This window comes from Anguilla anguilla, chromosome 7 (genome assembly GCF_013347855.1).
Source record: "Anguilla anguilla isolate fAngAng1 chromosome 7, fAngAng1.pri, whole genome shotgun sequence".
In the NCBI taxonomy this organism is placed as follows: domain Eukaryota; kingdom Metazoa; phylum Chordata; class Actinopteri; order Anguilliformes; family Anguillidae; genus Anguilla; species Anguilla anguilla.
The window spans coordinates 47,115,889-47,130,522 of NC_049207.1; the positions used below are offsets into that span (position 1 = coordinate 47,115,889).

General features: G+C 46.8%; 1 protein-coding gene across 3 annotated transcripts in view; it reads left to right on the plus strand.

Annotated features, from left to right (window-relative positions):
• Window positions 1-14,342, plus strand: part of LOC118232160 (plexin-B2-like) — a 107,902-nt gene extending 93,560 nt beyond the window's left edge. For all 3 annotated transcript variants that reach the window (XM_035426824.1, XM_035426825.1, XM_035426823.1), the window contains 17 exons: window positions 468-647; window positions 779-915; window positions 1,004-1,104; window positions 1,377-1,606; window positions 2,373-2,554; window positions 2,961-3,027; window positions 3,257-3,403; window positions 4,469-4,625; window positions 5,115-5,215; window positions 5,603-5,687; window positions 6,331-6,482; window positions 8,445-8,605; window positions 9,691-9,838; window positions 9,967-10,031; window positions 10,257-10,332; window positions 10,466-10,540; window positions 10,749-14,342. In XM_035426824.1, coding sequence (XP_035282715.1) covers window positions 468-647; window positions 779-915; window positions 1,004-1,104; window positions 1,377-1,606; window positions 2,373-2,554; window positions 2,961-3,027; window positions 3,257-3,403; window positions 4,469-4,625; window positions 5,115-5,215; window positions 5,603-5,687; window positions 6,331-6,482; window positions 8,445-8,605; window positions 9,691-9,838; window positions 9,967-10,031; window positions 10,257-10,332; window positions 10,466-10,540; window positions 10,749-10,853 — 2,169 coding nt within the window. In that variant the 3' untranslated portion in view covers window positions 10,854-14,342. The remainder of the gene's footprint in view (window positions 1-467; window positions 648-778; window positions 916-1,003; window positions 1,105-1,376; window positions 1,607-2,372; window positions 2,555-2,960; window positions 3,028-3,256; window positions 3,404-4,468; window positions 4,626-5,114; window positions 5,216-5,602; window positions 5,688-6,330; window positions 6,483-8,444; window positions 8,606-9,690; window positions 9,839-9,966; window positions 10,032-10,256; window positions 10,333-10,465; window positions 10,541-10,748) is intronic.
• The last annotated feature ends 292 nt before the right edge of the window (window positions 14,343-14,634 follow it).

The following is a 14,634-nucleotide window of genomic DNA, read 5'->3' on the forward strand; positions in this document are numbered from 1 at the left end:
CAGCGGTCCGCGTGGAACTTCTGGAGAAAAAAATGGTGAAAGAGGTGGGGGACTGCTACCCTTTTAAATCGGTGATTTAAAATTTGGCTCCCACGGGTACACGTGGAAAATGAATTAGGGGCTAGAGGAAACGTCTGTCTGCACACAGAGGGACCGAAGAGACTTTTTATCTCTTTTTATGAAGCAGATTTATTATGGAGGACTTGGGAAGGGGGGGGGGGGGGGTGGATATGACAGTTTAAAAAAGTGCCCAGTCCAAATGGAGCGGCAAACATCTGAACAATCGCATTTATTTATCCTTTTATTTGTTCTGCTTTCTAGGGCCAGACACAAACACACACTGACATATTGATTATTTCTTGTTTGCGCAACCATTTGTGCCCGCCGACCGTGTTACTGCCTTGTTCGCCGTCGATTGCTGTCCCGTTGTGACCGTATCCGTGACGACCGGCCCGTTCCCGCCGCAGGGCCGAGGTTTCGCCAAGGCGATGACGGCCAAGGAGGCGCAGGCGTTCGTGGGGGACGTCCCGTGCCTGGTCACCACCCTCCAGGACGACCGGCTCTTTCTGGACCCGCCCTACAGGCAGCCCACTTCCCGCTCCCGGCGACAAAGACGAGACACGAGCTCCGAGCCGCTGGACCTCGTGGTGAGAACTCCAGTTTTGAGACCTCTGATACAGTGTCTGCCTGTCCCCTGCAACCGTTATTCCATCAGTTATTTTATTTGTTCTTAAGTTTGTGTTTAAGTTAATTCTTATGGTTTGCCTCATGTCTTCAGATTCAGTTCGGGAAGGGAGAGTGGTTGGTGGGCTCGGTCCGTTACGAGAGGAAATACGAAGCCCCCCTGCCCATCATCATCCCAGCTGTCATTTTCCCAATGCTGCTGATCATTGCAGTCTCTGTCTACTGCTACAGGTAAAAGACTACATTACCCATCATGCCCCTCCCGTCTGCCTGTTGGGATTCTGTGCTGCCTGTAAACGTGCCTGTATGTTCTGTGCAGGAGGAAGAGCCAGCAGGCTGAGAGGGAGTACGAGAAGGTGAAGCATCAGCTGGAGAATTTGGAGGAGAGTGTGCGTGACCGCTGCAAGAAGGAATTCACAGGTTGGCTGCTCCGCCCCCCCATTCAGGCCCTGCCCATAGCTCCGCCTCCATCCCCTCTCAGGACCTATAGTTCCTGCATGTTGAACTTCTAATTTAGCAGTTAAATTGTTCACAGAACACACAGATGGTCAAAATGCACAGTGAATACATTAAGACATATGCAATGTTAAAATAAGCAATAGGTATCCACTAAAAATGAACAGTAAATTACACAGACAATAAAAAGGCTGTGGCTGACTTGTCCGGTGACCTTTGACCTCCGACCTCCTCAGATCTGATGATCGAGATGGAGGACCACACCAGCGACCTGAGCGAGGCCCGCATCCCCTTCCTGGACTACAAGACCTACACGGACCGGGTCTTCTTCCTGCCCTCCAAGGACGGCGCCAACGACGTGATGATCACGGGCAAGCTGGACATCCCCGAGGCGCGGCGCGCCATCGTCACGCAGGCCCTCAACCAGTTCTCCAACCTCCTCAACAGCAAGACCTTCCTCATCAATGTAGGCCCCGCCCCCGGCCCCGCCCCCATCTGTCACTCTACACGGCCCGCCCACCGTGGTCCTTCCTCTCTTCCTGTTGTGTGTTAGATTTTTTTTTTTACAGCAGTAGGAGGAGCTTTGCTTTGAGTTTTTATGTTTATTGCCCAGGACCAGGAGTGTCACTGTCTGTGTGGTTTAGCATTTCACTGCAACCTGGAGGTTAAAAACATTGACACACTCACTCAAACAGTCGCTCAGTTACTCACTGGCTCGCTCTTTGTTCTGCGTACTTCTCCTGTTTGATTTCTCGTCTGGTTGTGCTTACATTGTGCAGATGTCTTTAGGTTAATTAAGAAAATGTTCTCAGCAAAAGCAATTAAGTTTGAAGAACTTGAGATTTGAATTATGCACCTTTCTTATAAAGGCAATCAATCACGTACTTATTTAGCCTGCGTTGTTTTGGCCGACAGAATGAGATCTCGTTTCTGTGTGTTCCTGTGTGTGTGTGTGTGTGTGTGTGTGTTTCTGTGCGTGTGTGTGTGTGCGTGTGTGTTTCTGTGCGTGTGTGTGTGTGTGCGTGTGTGTTCCTGTGTGTGTGTGTGTGTGTGTGCTTGTGTGTTTCTGTGTGTGTGTGTGTGTGTTTCTGTGGGTGTGTGCGTGTGTGTGTGCATGTGCGTGTGTGTGCGTGTGTGTGTGTGTTTCTGTGCGTGTGTGTGTGTGTGTGTGTGTGTGTGTGTGTGTGTGTGTGTTTCTGTGCGTGTGTGTGTGTGTGTGTGTGTGTGTGCAGTTTATCCGCACCCTGGAGGGGCGCCCCGACTTTAATGCCCGGGCGAAGGTGTACTTCGCCTCCCTGCTGACGGTGGCGCTGCACGGGAAGCTGGAGTACTACACCGACATCATGAGGACCCTGCTGCTGGAGCTGATGGAGCAGTACGTCCACAGCAAGAACCCCAAGCTCATGCTCCGCAGGTCAGTCACAGCAGGAACCCCAAACTCATGCACCATTGGTCAGTCACAGCAGGAACCCCAAACTCATGCTACGCAGGTCAGTCACAGCAGGAACCCCAAACTCATGCTACGCAGGTCAGTCACACAAGAACCCCAAAATCACATCACACAAGAACCCCAAACTCATGCTCCGCAGGTCAGTCACAGCAGGAACCCCAAACTCATGCACCATTGGTCAGTCACAGCAAGAACCCCAAACTCATGCTCCGCAGATCAGTCACAGCGGGAACCCCAACCCTGAACTTAAGCAGCTGACCCCACTTGACCCCACCTCACCTGATTTGATCTGGCCTGATAATCACCTGATCTGATCTGTGGAAGCCCCGCCCCTAACAGGCTGTTCTGGTCTCTGTCTCCACCCCTCCAGGTCAGAGACGGTGGTGGAGAGAATGCTCTGTAACTGGATGTCCATCTGCCTCTACCAGTTTCTGAAGGTAACATCTCCACACAACTCCTGCAACATGTAACCCAGTCTGTGACTGAGGCCGTGCTGTCATGACATTATTGAGCCTCGGTGAGAGAGAGCTCTGTGACGGTGCCGATCCGTCGTGACATAGCCCATTGAGTCGCGAGTGAGTGAGAGCCCTGTGACGGTGCCAATCCGTCGTGACATAGCCCATTGAGTTTTGACTGAGTGAGAGCCCTGCGACGTGTGTGCTGCAGGACTCTGCCGGAGAGCCCCTCTACAGGCTCTTCAAGGCCATAAAGCACCAGGTGGAGAAGGGCCCGGTGGACGCGGTGGTGAAGAAGGCCAAGTACACCCTGAACGACACGGGCCTGCTGGGGGACGACGTGGAGTACTCCGTCCTGGTGAGTTTGAGCGCTGGCCCCGCCCACCCAGAACGCGCCGGCCGGGCGCCCGCCGCTCGGACCGTAACCTGATATTCGGACGCCGCGCCCGGACGCGCACCTGCACTGCATCAGAGACGGCCCCCCTGTCGCCATCCCTCTTCGTTTGCCGTGCATTCACGGGGCACGTGCGGGGCCGATTGTCGGCAGGGGCGGGGGGTGGGGTGTGGGGGGAACGAAGGATGATGGACGCCACGCTTACCCCGGTCTGACAGGTGATGAGATTATCTCGGGGGGAAGGTTCCAGAAGCGCCCCAGAAATAGACCGCGCAGCCGTGCAGATAACACGGCCATCGCGGGCCGACGATGATGTAACTCCAGCCGAGCGACGGCCTAATGGGATTGCGCGCAATAATTGAATACCGTTGCGATGGAGTGTCATCATCTGGATGAGGAACGGCTTCCCGACTCCGTAATTAATGCTCCCGCGGGCCGCGCGGGAGAGCCGCCCTTCGGCGGGGACACGGCTCGCGCGTTTCCTGAATTGCGAACCGAATTTGATCCGCGCCTCCGCCTCGCGTCCCGTTTCACGGGGTGTGGGACGTCGGTTTGGCGGCGCTAGCACGTCCCGTGGGCTTCCTCAGCTGGGGATTGGGGGGGGGGGGCAGTGTTATGTGATATACACGTTAGCCTGTCATGTGTGATATAGATGTACTATTAAGACTGAAAGCCTGGAGCAAAGTGGGTCTGGCAGTTTAGACTGAGAAGGTGAAAGGTGAGCTGATAAGCAGGTCTGGCTCTCCAGGTAACAGGTTGTTAAAGCAGTTCTGGAAACCCGGGTAACAGGCGACCAATAAGCAGTCTCGGAACTCCAAGTAACAGGTGACAGGTGTGTTTAGGAGCAGTCCCGGAGGTGACAGGTATCAGGTGTGTTTAGGAGCAGTCCCGGAGGTGACAGGTATCAGGTGTGTTTAGGAGCAGTCCCGTTGGTGACAGGTGTGTTTAGGAGCAGTTCCAGAGGTGACAGGTATCAGGTGTGTTTAGGAGCAGTCCCAGAGCTCCAGGTGACAGGTTGTACCCTCTCAGACCCTGCAGGTGCTGGTCCTTGGAGAGGGGCCGGACGTGACCCCCGTGAAGGTGTTAAACTGTGACACCATCTCCCAGGTGAAGGAGAAGATCATCGAGCAGGTGTACAGGAACCTGTCGTACTCGCAGAGACCCAAAGTGGACAGCGTCACTCTGGGTGAGCGCAAATCGACGAATCGAGAATGACTGCAGTTGTCATGCCCACGGGGACAAACAAAGTTCTACTTTATTGTATTCTATTGTATTGTATTGTAGCGTGCTGAAGAGAAATTATCATTAGTTTTGCTGGTATTCTCGTCATGACCTTCCACACCTAGGACTTGATTGAAATTCAGTTTAGAAAATGAAAAATTCCCTTTGATGTTCTATGAGGTTCCATCAATTAATAGAATTTCAGTTCATTTCCCGAATTGACTGAAGTTGAAATGGATTTGACCCCAAGCTCTCGTTGCTATACTGTTAATAGTGAATATAAATCTAAATGTTGTTGAGAATATTTGTCAGTATAGTTGACTGTGTTAACTGAACCGTTGGTTCCAGTACTTCTTGCTGAAATCTTACTGCTTTGACATTTCCATAAAAAGTGTGTTTTCGAACACTAAAGCGACCGCGCGTTTTTGACTGACTGTTCCCGCCCTCTCCACAGAGTGGCGCCCTGGATCCACAGGGCAGATCCTGTCAGACCTGGACTTAACGTCCCAGAAAGAGGGCAGGTGGAAGCGCATGAACACACTGGCTCATTATAACGTGAGTATGGACCGAACACACCCCCCCCCCCCCAACCACCCCCCCTCCCCCCCCCCCACTTACCCCACCCCCGCTCGGTCCTAGCGAGCGGGAAAGAGGGGCCGGCTTTTAGGTCTGTTGACAGAATTTAAGCCCGTGGATGGGAGAAGATGGAACAGTTATCAAATTAGCTAATCGCGTAGTGGAGGTTTTACCAGCGTCTAAAAAGTCTAATGATTTCAAATTGTGCATTTTAGCCCCGTCTGCCGTAAATCTGAATGCTCTGACCACAGAGGAGCTAGGTGGACAGTTGGAAGATTATTGAGAAACTCCCAATACCTAATACAGCTCACTGCTGATAAGGAAGCTCCATTAGTTATCCATAAGCTGTGTGTGTGTGTGTTACAGGTTCGAGACAATGCCACGTTGGTCCTGTCCAAGGTCCTACACCCCCAGCAGTCCTACGACCAAAACCAGGACAATCATGAAGAGCGTGAGGACCTCTTATCCTAGAACACGACAATACATAATTACCAGAACAGGCCTTTTCAGAACGGCCATTCGCCTGTAATCTACAGTGTGTCCCTCAATGCTTCGAGCCCGAACACCTTCAACACTTCAAGGGTCTTTTACTCCAGTGAAAGAGCTGGAAGCAGCTCTAGGTCAAACGCTTCATCAGAAATAATTTAACCCTTCAGATAACTGTGTCATTCTTGCGGATTTAAAAAAAAACTTCACCATGTATTCAGTGTACCCTTCTTCTGGAGGATTGCACGTTTTGGTTCAGTGGCATACTTCATGTTTAAAAAATGATCAGGGATCCATGAGGAGTGTGTTTCACTTTCTAGCACCACCTGAAAGGTTAAAGCATGTCATATACATGTTTCATGTACATACACCCAGATCTGCTGCAAATACAAATTAGGGTGGCTTATCAGAACAATGCATTACAAGAAACGCATTTTAAAATGCGTGTTCCTACGGAGAAAACTCCATGCTTGGCTAGTCCTGATCCTACGTTCTTAGACAGACTGTGCTAAGAGTCATTTCACCCAGGTCTGACCCAGGTTTGTCCCAGGTCTGTTGTGGGTTCTTTCCCTCCGATCCCCTTCTGACCTCCCGCTGACCTCGTTCAGGAAACGCCCTGCTGGAGGACGACAAGGTGTTCCACCTGGTCCGGCCGGCCGAGGAGCTGGACGAGATCAAGTCCAAGAGGGGCAGCATGAAGGACAAGTCCATGACCAAAGCCATCACCGAGATTTACCTGACCCGGCTGCTCTCCGTCAAGGTAAAGAACGCACCGCTAGAGTAGGCCCGACCTGGCCCTGGAGAACCACATGGCCTGCTGCTGGTTAGCTTTTGGCATTCAAATCAGCAAAGAATTTTAATAATAAAAAAGTTTAGAAGTCAGGTGAGTGATGAAGGAGGTATTGGTGAGTTTCCCCCTTAAGTTTTAAGTGTTTTCAGATGATGAAAGGCACTTAAAAATATTATTATTGTTATTGTTGTTATTATTATTACCAGTGTATTTGCGATTGGAGGTGTTGTCCTGTGTAAATGGCCACAGTATTTATTCCTGTCTCAAGCTTAACTGCGATTGATTTATTTATATTGCTTCAGAAATCCAGATGCTACAGAGACTGGTGTCTTTGCTATGTAAATATTTCCCAGAAAAGAAAAAAAGAACATCCATCTTATGCGAAGAGTAAAATCTAATTGGAAACAAGCCATTTGACAACTTGGGCTTTTGTATTAAGCATTAAGGGTGTATGAATGCATTGTGCTAGGTAATTGGCCTGCTAATACATGAGCACTCTTCAGCTAAGAGATGAGTAACAACTTTTAAGCCTTTTTTTAAAGAAAACAAAACAAAATCCAATATTTGTTTGCTTTGTTCGGTTTCAGAAATAAACATAAACCCTGCTTTTGCGGTTCTGTTTTGAAGCTAATGCAGAATGGACAGTGCATTTGCTGCGTAATTTCATTTATTATTGGATAAGTCGTAACACAATTCTATGCACTATTCCATTTTCCTTTCCTCCTTTCTGGCCAATCCCCTTGCAGAGCTAAGCTGTGTGTCTTTAGGAAGCAGATAAAATTTTCCAGTAAATCATGTTGCCATGGAGCTCAAAGAAAGATGGAACATGATTTGTTACAGATCTGAGGATCCACTCATTCTTGCGCTGATAAGACTGCCCATCTTAGGATTCTATTACAGGCTTCTGGATTCTATCACTTTACAGTTGAACATTAAAGGGGGAAAAAAATTGCAGGTCTAAAAAACGCTGGAGAAATATTGGAGAGAGAAGACGGAAGAACCCTTATCTGACTGACCTGACACATTATACCCGATAAGCAATTCAGCCTTGAATGTCTTTTCCATTCAAGAAGTTTGGTGCAAAGTGTTACCCATTACTTCTATAACCGAATCATTTCCAGTCCGTCGGTCCCGGCTCTGAATATTAGTAATTTAAAGAAGATGAAAGTTATGGACTGTGGATTAAGCACCCGTGATTTAAAACTTTTCTCATGCGGTTCCCAAACTGTGGTTTGTGAGTTGTGGGATACTTGGGGAAAAAAGTAAGTTAAATTTCTCACGTTCCATCGACATTCTCATCAGTGATACTGAACACTGTGAAAGTTGTAGTGCACGTGCGGTTCTTTTGACATTTTAAAAGCATCTGAAGCCTGTATTCTTGTAGCATGTTTGGCTGTATTTTAGGGTCGTAGAAAATGTTCTGACAAAATAAATTGGTCTTGGCCGTGTATGCATGGGAGCCCCTTTGGGTGTGCACTTGCACAGAATTTCAGAGCAGTAGTGCTGGTCCAGGATCAGCTTTGCCTTTAAGCTTATAATGGATAAGGTTTGGATATGGACACTAGAGAACTGATCCTACATCAGCCCTCTGATTCTGAGACCCTTTATGAACGGAGGCTGAGCTCTAATAGACCATGCCATAACTGCGCCCCCTGGTGGTCAGGTCCCTACAGTGTAGAGGGTGACCCCCCAGTGCTGTAGGTACGATACAGTGACCCCCACCATTCCTTGGGTGTGGCTGCTGTTTTAGTGTACACTGTGGTTGTGTGGTCGTGTTTCAGGGTACACTGGTTGTGTGGTCATGTTTTAAGGTACACTGTGGTTGTGTGGTCGTGTTTTAGTGTACACTGTGGTTGTGTGGTCGTGTTTTACTGTACACTGTGGTTGTGTGGTCGTGTTTTAGTGTACACTGTGGTTGTGTGGTCGTTTCAGGGCACGCTGCAGCAGTTCGTGGACAACTTCTTCCGAAGCGTTCTGTGCTCGGGGGCGGTGGTGCCGCCCGCGGTGAAGTACTTCTTCGACTTCCTGGACGAGCAGGCGCTGAAGCACGACAACGTGGACGAGGAGACCATCCACATCTGGAAGACCAACAGGTGACGCCGTCCGCCACAGCTGGGCCGCAGGTTTTCACGCGGGAAAAAACGTTTCATAAAAATATTTTCACCCCGCTTCTTCAAAACGGGAAACGGACGGCACGCTCCATTAAAAACCACTGGCTAATGTAGCGGACAAAAACAAAAAGACTTTTTCCACAATTTTATTCTTTAACTGAAAATCGGGACTCGCTGGTGTGTTGTGGGGTACAGCTAGAAAAAAAAAAGATGTACATTATATCATCCATATATTATACCGTTTGTGTTAAATAATCTGCTCGGTTACTGTCTCCAAGCAGCTGTTCTTAACTTAACATATGCAGATGCTTGAAATGGATGGTTTGATCGTGTGTCAGGCTTTATTTTAATAATGGGTGGGGGGTCACTGAAAATATCGTTGCTCGTTAGGTGGGTCGTGGGCTCGGAAATCTTGCGAATCCCTGGGGCTAGGTGCGGCTGAACTACTGCACCTGCTAATGAAACACCTGCGTGTTCTTTCACTTCTTTTTTCTTTCTCAAATTGTCTGATGTGCTTTTCCTTGATGGCTCTCTGGAACCTTGCAGTCAGACTATTTCTGTACACGGTTATTAGTGACTGACAGAGGAAAGCTGGGAGATATAGAACTGAATTTGTAGGAGTGGTGAGAGAGTGTTGATTAACAGCACAATCATGCCTGTTTGTTTTGCAAGGTAATGGAGACTATTGTCTTTAGACTGATCCACAAAGCCGACATTTCAATAGAGAAGGATTGTGCTCTTATTTGAGTTAGAAACTGAGGTGTGCAGGTCAAAAGATTGCTGTTTACACTAGGTCACTGCCTTCATCATTGACATGGTGTGTACATGCATGTATGTTTGTTTTTCGCACTATAATGTTGTGTAGCTTATAGCCTCCATGCAGTTTCTAAAGAGTGCAATCTATGTATAGTGCACAGTGTATAGTGCATAGTGTATAGTGCCTTGTGTAATGTGCAGATAATGTATTGTGTATAGTGTCTACTGCATAGTGTATAGTGCACAGTGTATAATGCATAGTAAATAGTGTTTAGTGGTGTTTGTGAATGGGACTCTCCTGTCTCTTGCAGCTTGCCTCTGAGGTTCTGGGTGAACATCCTGAAGAACCCCCACTTCATCTTCGACGTCCACGTGACCGAGGTGGTGGACGCCTCCCTGTCCGTCATCGCCCAGACCTTCATGGACGCCTGCACCAAGACCGAGCACAAGCTGAGCCGGGTGAGAGAGGGGGGTCGAACCCCGCTGCCCCGCAAGCTGGCGCCTGATTGGCTATAGTGTTGCCCCAGGGAGGAGAGGGGTCCACAGAATCTTAACGTCCATTTTCTCTCCTCTCCCATCCCCCTCAGGACTCCCCGAGCAACAAGCTGCTCTATGCAAAGGAGATCTCCACGTACAAGAAGATGGTGGACGAGTAAGTCCTGTCTGCATTTTCTGCTCATTTCAGAAGTTTATATTTGCCCTTTGTTGATTTGTTTCAATTGCTTCGATGATGCAGTGTCTCTTAACTCACCACGCCCCTCCTACACAGGTTTTACGCAGTTACACATATCTAGTGATTTTGTAAAATTATCGATAGACAGAGCATGGATGATGTCAACTGTGTCAAAAATCCTGATGACATCATCTGTCTCCATAGTTACTACAAGGGCATCAGGCAGATGGTGTCGGTCAGTGACCAGGACATGAACACGCATCTTGCTGAGGTGTCACGGGTAAGAGTCTCCTCCATCTTTCAGAGTGTAATCCATGTTTAATTACATACTGAACCCCCAAAGTATAATCCCTACTTCATTATATAATGAACCCCAGAGTATAATCCTGGCTTCATTACATACTGTTTTTCAGTCTCACACAGATAAACTGAATACACAGGTGGCCCTGCATCAACTCTACCAGTATGCAAGCAAATACTACGACGGGGTATGTATCACACACTTTATCAGAAACAAGTACTTGCATTTGCTAACCGCATTTGAATTGTATTTAGGAAAATGACTATAAAAATCTGTAGTGTGAAATTACATTTGAAGCAAATGTGTAAGCATTGTGTTTTTTTGTGTATTTTTTTGTGTGTATTTTTCTTGAACTGTGCGTACTCTCTCTGATGTCCTCTCCTGTGCTTCCACAGATCATAACCTCTCTGGACGAAGATCCCGCGGCCCAAAGCAAACAGCTGACCCTGCGGCTGCAACAGATCGCCGCAGCGTTGGAGAACAAAGTAACGGACCTCTAACCCCCGCGGAGGAGAGGGGGCGAGGTATCGGGTGCGGTACTGAGGGGGCTGTGTTGACGGAGGGATTATTTCAGCAGGCCTGGAGAAGGGGGGCAGGGGCATTGGCTGTTTTTAAACTTACAACAAATCGCTGTTCGGTTGTTTTCCTGAACATTCGATTATGCCTTCGATTGCCACGGAGTGTCCGCCAAATCCCTTAACCCAGAGACAAAATGAACTCTAAACGGTGGGGGTAAGAGGGGATTGGGTAATAATACGTGCGCCCTAAAACGCCGACTCTGACCAGCTGCGACGGCCAGTCCGCGTGCCTGCTCTCCCGGCGTTGACAGACCGATTGCTCACTGTGAGCAGTTGGCTTCCGAAACACCTTCGTGAGCCAGATTTCCTCCTCTGCAGTGACGAGCTCCGACCAATCGTGCCACGTAACGCCGCTGCCAGCCCTATCACATAAGCCCTGCATTAATCACTGGCTTCGTTAAAAAAAAGAAGAAAAAATCCAGATGTTCAATTTTTTCCTGTGCAGAAAAGTATTATATATTTTTTATTGTACGGTCTTTCTTCGAGAAAGCTTTGTAAGCAGAAAATAACTTTTTAAAAATTATAGCCATTTCATTTCATTGTCTCTGAAGATGGTAGTGTTTCCAGTGTCACCTGTATACGTATCAGTGACCATTGGTTAATTAGCCAGACTCCCGTCCTCCAGCGACTTTGTGGGTGCAATGAATCCGTGTATTGAATGGTGACAGGAATATTAGATCGTGACTGAAAAGTGGTTCCAATTTTTTATTTTTTTCATTTTAAAGCTTGCGTTTCATCAGATCCGTTTTTGTGTGTGCTGTGTGCTTGGTTCATGCGGTACAGTGACCGAAGGTGAAACGTCTCGTTCAGCACTAGTATTGCTGATTTCAAGGTTTTGCTTTGGGAAATGTTTCCCCTTTTGTAGACCAACGCTAAAGCAAGGGCGGGTCTGTTTTAACTTCAGTTGATTGCACAATGTGTTCTCCGTTAAAGATATATAGACCAAGTTCGAGTGCAAACTGCTATGTGTGGTGTTAAATTACTGAAGCTCTCCAGCTTCTCAGTCTCTTAGCATTTCAGTGTAAAATAATGAGCCTTGCTTTAAATCCTTGTCTCTTGCGCTTTGACATTTGGTGGACTTGAGGACCGCGCAAAGGCGTAAATACGGACACTAGGTTCTCAAGTTGATTGTATCTATTTTGCAGTTATTGCAGGCAAAGTGTTGCATAACTTTAATCTTATACTTTACTAAGAAGGCACTAACGTTTAAAACTTGCTCTGAGACTGGGACACAAGATAAATGTTACAGGGTACTGTATAGCTGTTAGTAGCTATGTAAACAGAACTTTGCAAGTGGTTGAGTTATTGAGAAAGAGAAGGAGAGGGAGAGTGAGTGAGAAATTCACAATTCCTTTGCTAAACAAAAATGCCTGCACATAAATTGCTAGATTATGAATGGAACAGTACTTTTTTTCCAAAATGTAACTGTTACAGCTTTTGCAAGCTATCAGTAGGCTACTGGGCATTTAAAAAAAGAAATAAAACACTTGCCAAGCTGAATCACATAAACAATTTTGCAGCCGATCATGATATGTGTTGCCCGCAATATTTTATTGTGACATCACCGTTAGTGCTAAATTGCAGAGGCATGAATAATCATAGCATTTGATTTATTAGAAATGGTACGTATTAAGAATGTTCATACGCAATATTATTATGCTGATATTGAAGGTAGAAGTGTGCATTCATTATTTAGCGGTACACGTCGTTTTAATTAGTGTCCTCTTGATGAAACTGGTTGTCACCTGCCTGCTACTGTTATCTTCATATCCAAATGTTCATGTGTCAAAATTCACTATGGGTTTTTAATCTCCAGTGACAAGCACCAGCTTTCGTTGCTGTAAATAACTGGTGTGAGTTTCTGCGTCGCTAGACCAGTTTTTTAAAATTATTTTCATTCCCCTATTTTGGAGATTGAGGTCACAAAGCCGGTTGTTACCGGCAGGCAGGCGGCTCCCTGGCACGAGCCACGCACGACAGAATGGATTCCAATTCTGTGCAGAATAGGAGCAGCGGGGGATTCTTTTGATCTTAATTAAATCCAGATTGCGCACTTCTTATTTTCCCCTCTTGCTTCCATCTTGTATCTGAAATTCAAGTACTGAGAGCTCAAAGCAAAGCTTTTGTTTGCCTTCCTTTAACCAGAAAGTGCCTTAATGATAATGTATAGTAATTGTTGAAAAAAATTATGATTATATTATTAGTAATATGGATTCTGCCGTGTTTTAGCAATCTTGTGATACCATGTGCCGTCGGATAATACGAGTGTGCTGCAGTGATCACTTGCCAATGTGTGTGTCCGCGCCGGACTCGTGAGGACACTAGGATTTCCCTACTGTTTGAAGTGTGTGTTTTGTGCTAGATGTCTGTGAGGTGACCTTAGTAGGGTTCTGAAAGCTACTGTCAACGGCTCGGATGAAGGCAGTGGCAAGCTTACTTAGAAATGTCTCACAAAACCTACGAGTCGGTGAGCATCAAACATAGAAAACCGAATATCGTAAATCGTCTCGGACTCGGTGTGCTTTCTTTTCTTTTAGAACGTATTTGGGAAAAAAATGACTCTTTAAAAATGATTTCTCGTTTTCAAAGTGGTCGACTGTATGTATGAAAAGGCTGTACCTGTGTGCTCGACAAGAACTCTTTTACTGCTGTGCAGTTAGCCTACTCATTTTCACTTTCTTATGACATATTACGATTGTAAAAACATGTTGACATACTGTATTCCAATGGCGTAATCCTATGCATCGAGCCCCAGTGGCTCCGTTTGTTGTGCTGTTGTCGAGATTTCCTTTCCTATTCTTGTGAATGTGAAATAACAGAAGTGAGGCAGAAATAAACAGTACAATATATAACAAAAACCTATCATCTTTTAATGAAAGAACGCTGGAAAACACGCTCCGCAAATACATTTCGCAACTAAGGTGCTCTGCACGCTACCTGATCGGTCCTTTGGTCACAAAAGCAGGAATGGAGGCACTTACACCATTCATCACTATGTCCATTCTTCGCTTCTTCTTCTCCTTTTTTTTTTTTTTTAACCTGCTCTTTTGACCCGGCGAGTGAGTTCCACGGTTCTGTGAGAGGCCTTGCTTTGTTGGTGCACGGCGTGCAGCGCTGAGATGAAGGAAGGTGAGACGTCTGCCGCTTCGTGGCCACCTCGAGCAGGGCCGCGGGCCCACTGCCTCACAATGCAACACCCAACTGCTCCAACCGATCGCCGAGTGACCGGTATTTTTGTGTTGTGTCGAGTGAATATGGAACAATTTGGGAGAATTTGGGAAATGTGTGTACACTATTTTCATGTAAAATATGAAAAATCACAAATTATTGTAAGATCTCCAGCAATAGCCCAAAAGCTATGTAAAGAAATATTACTATTAAACCACTAACAGTAAATAAAAAAAGATGAAACAACTTGCCTCTGGTCTTATTTCCTTGTAAACATGTGAGCAGGTGAGGATGACATCAAAGGAACCTCGATTCCCACGGAGAGAAGAGTTGGAGAAAATCTTTGATTAAAATAAAACATGCAGAGCGAGGACATCAACGAGTGAAGCGTATAACAGCCTTGTACAGCGTAAATAAAACGGGGAATTCCCTAAAGAAAGTCACGGTTCCCGCTCATACTGTGATAAACCTGTTTACCTGTTTAACAGAGCGTTAGAACCGTAAAATAATGGTTTTTATTCCAACACTGAAACCA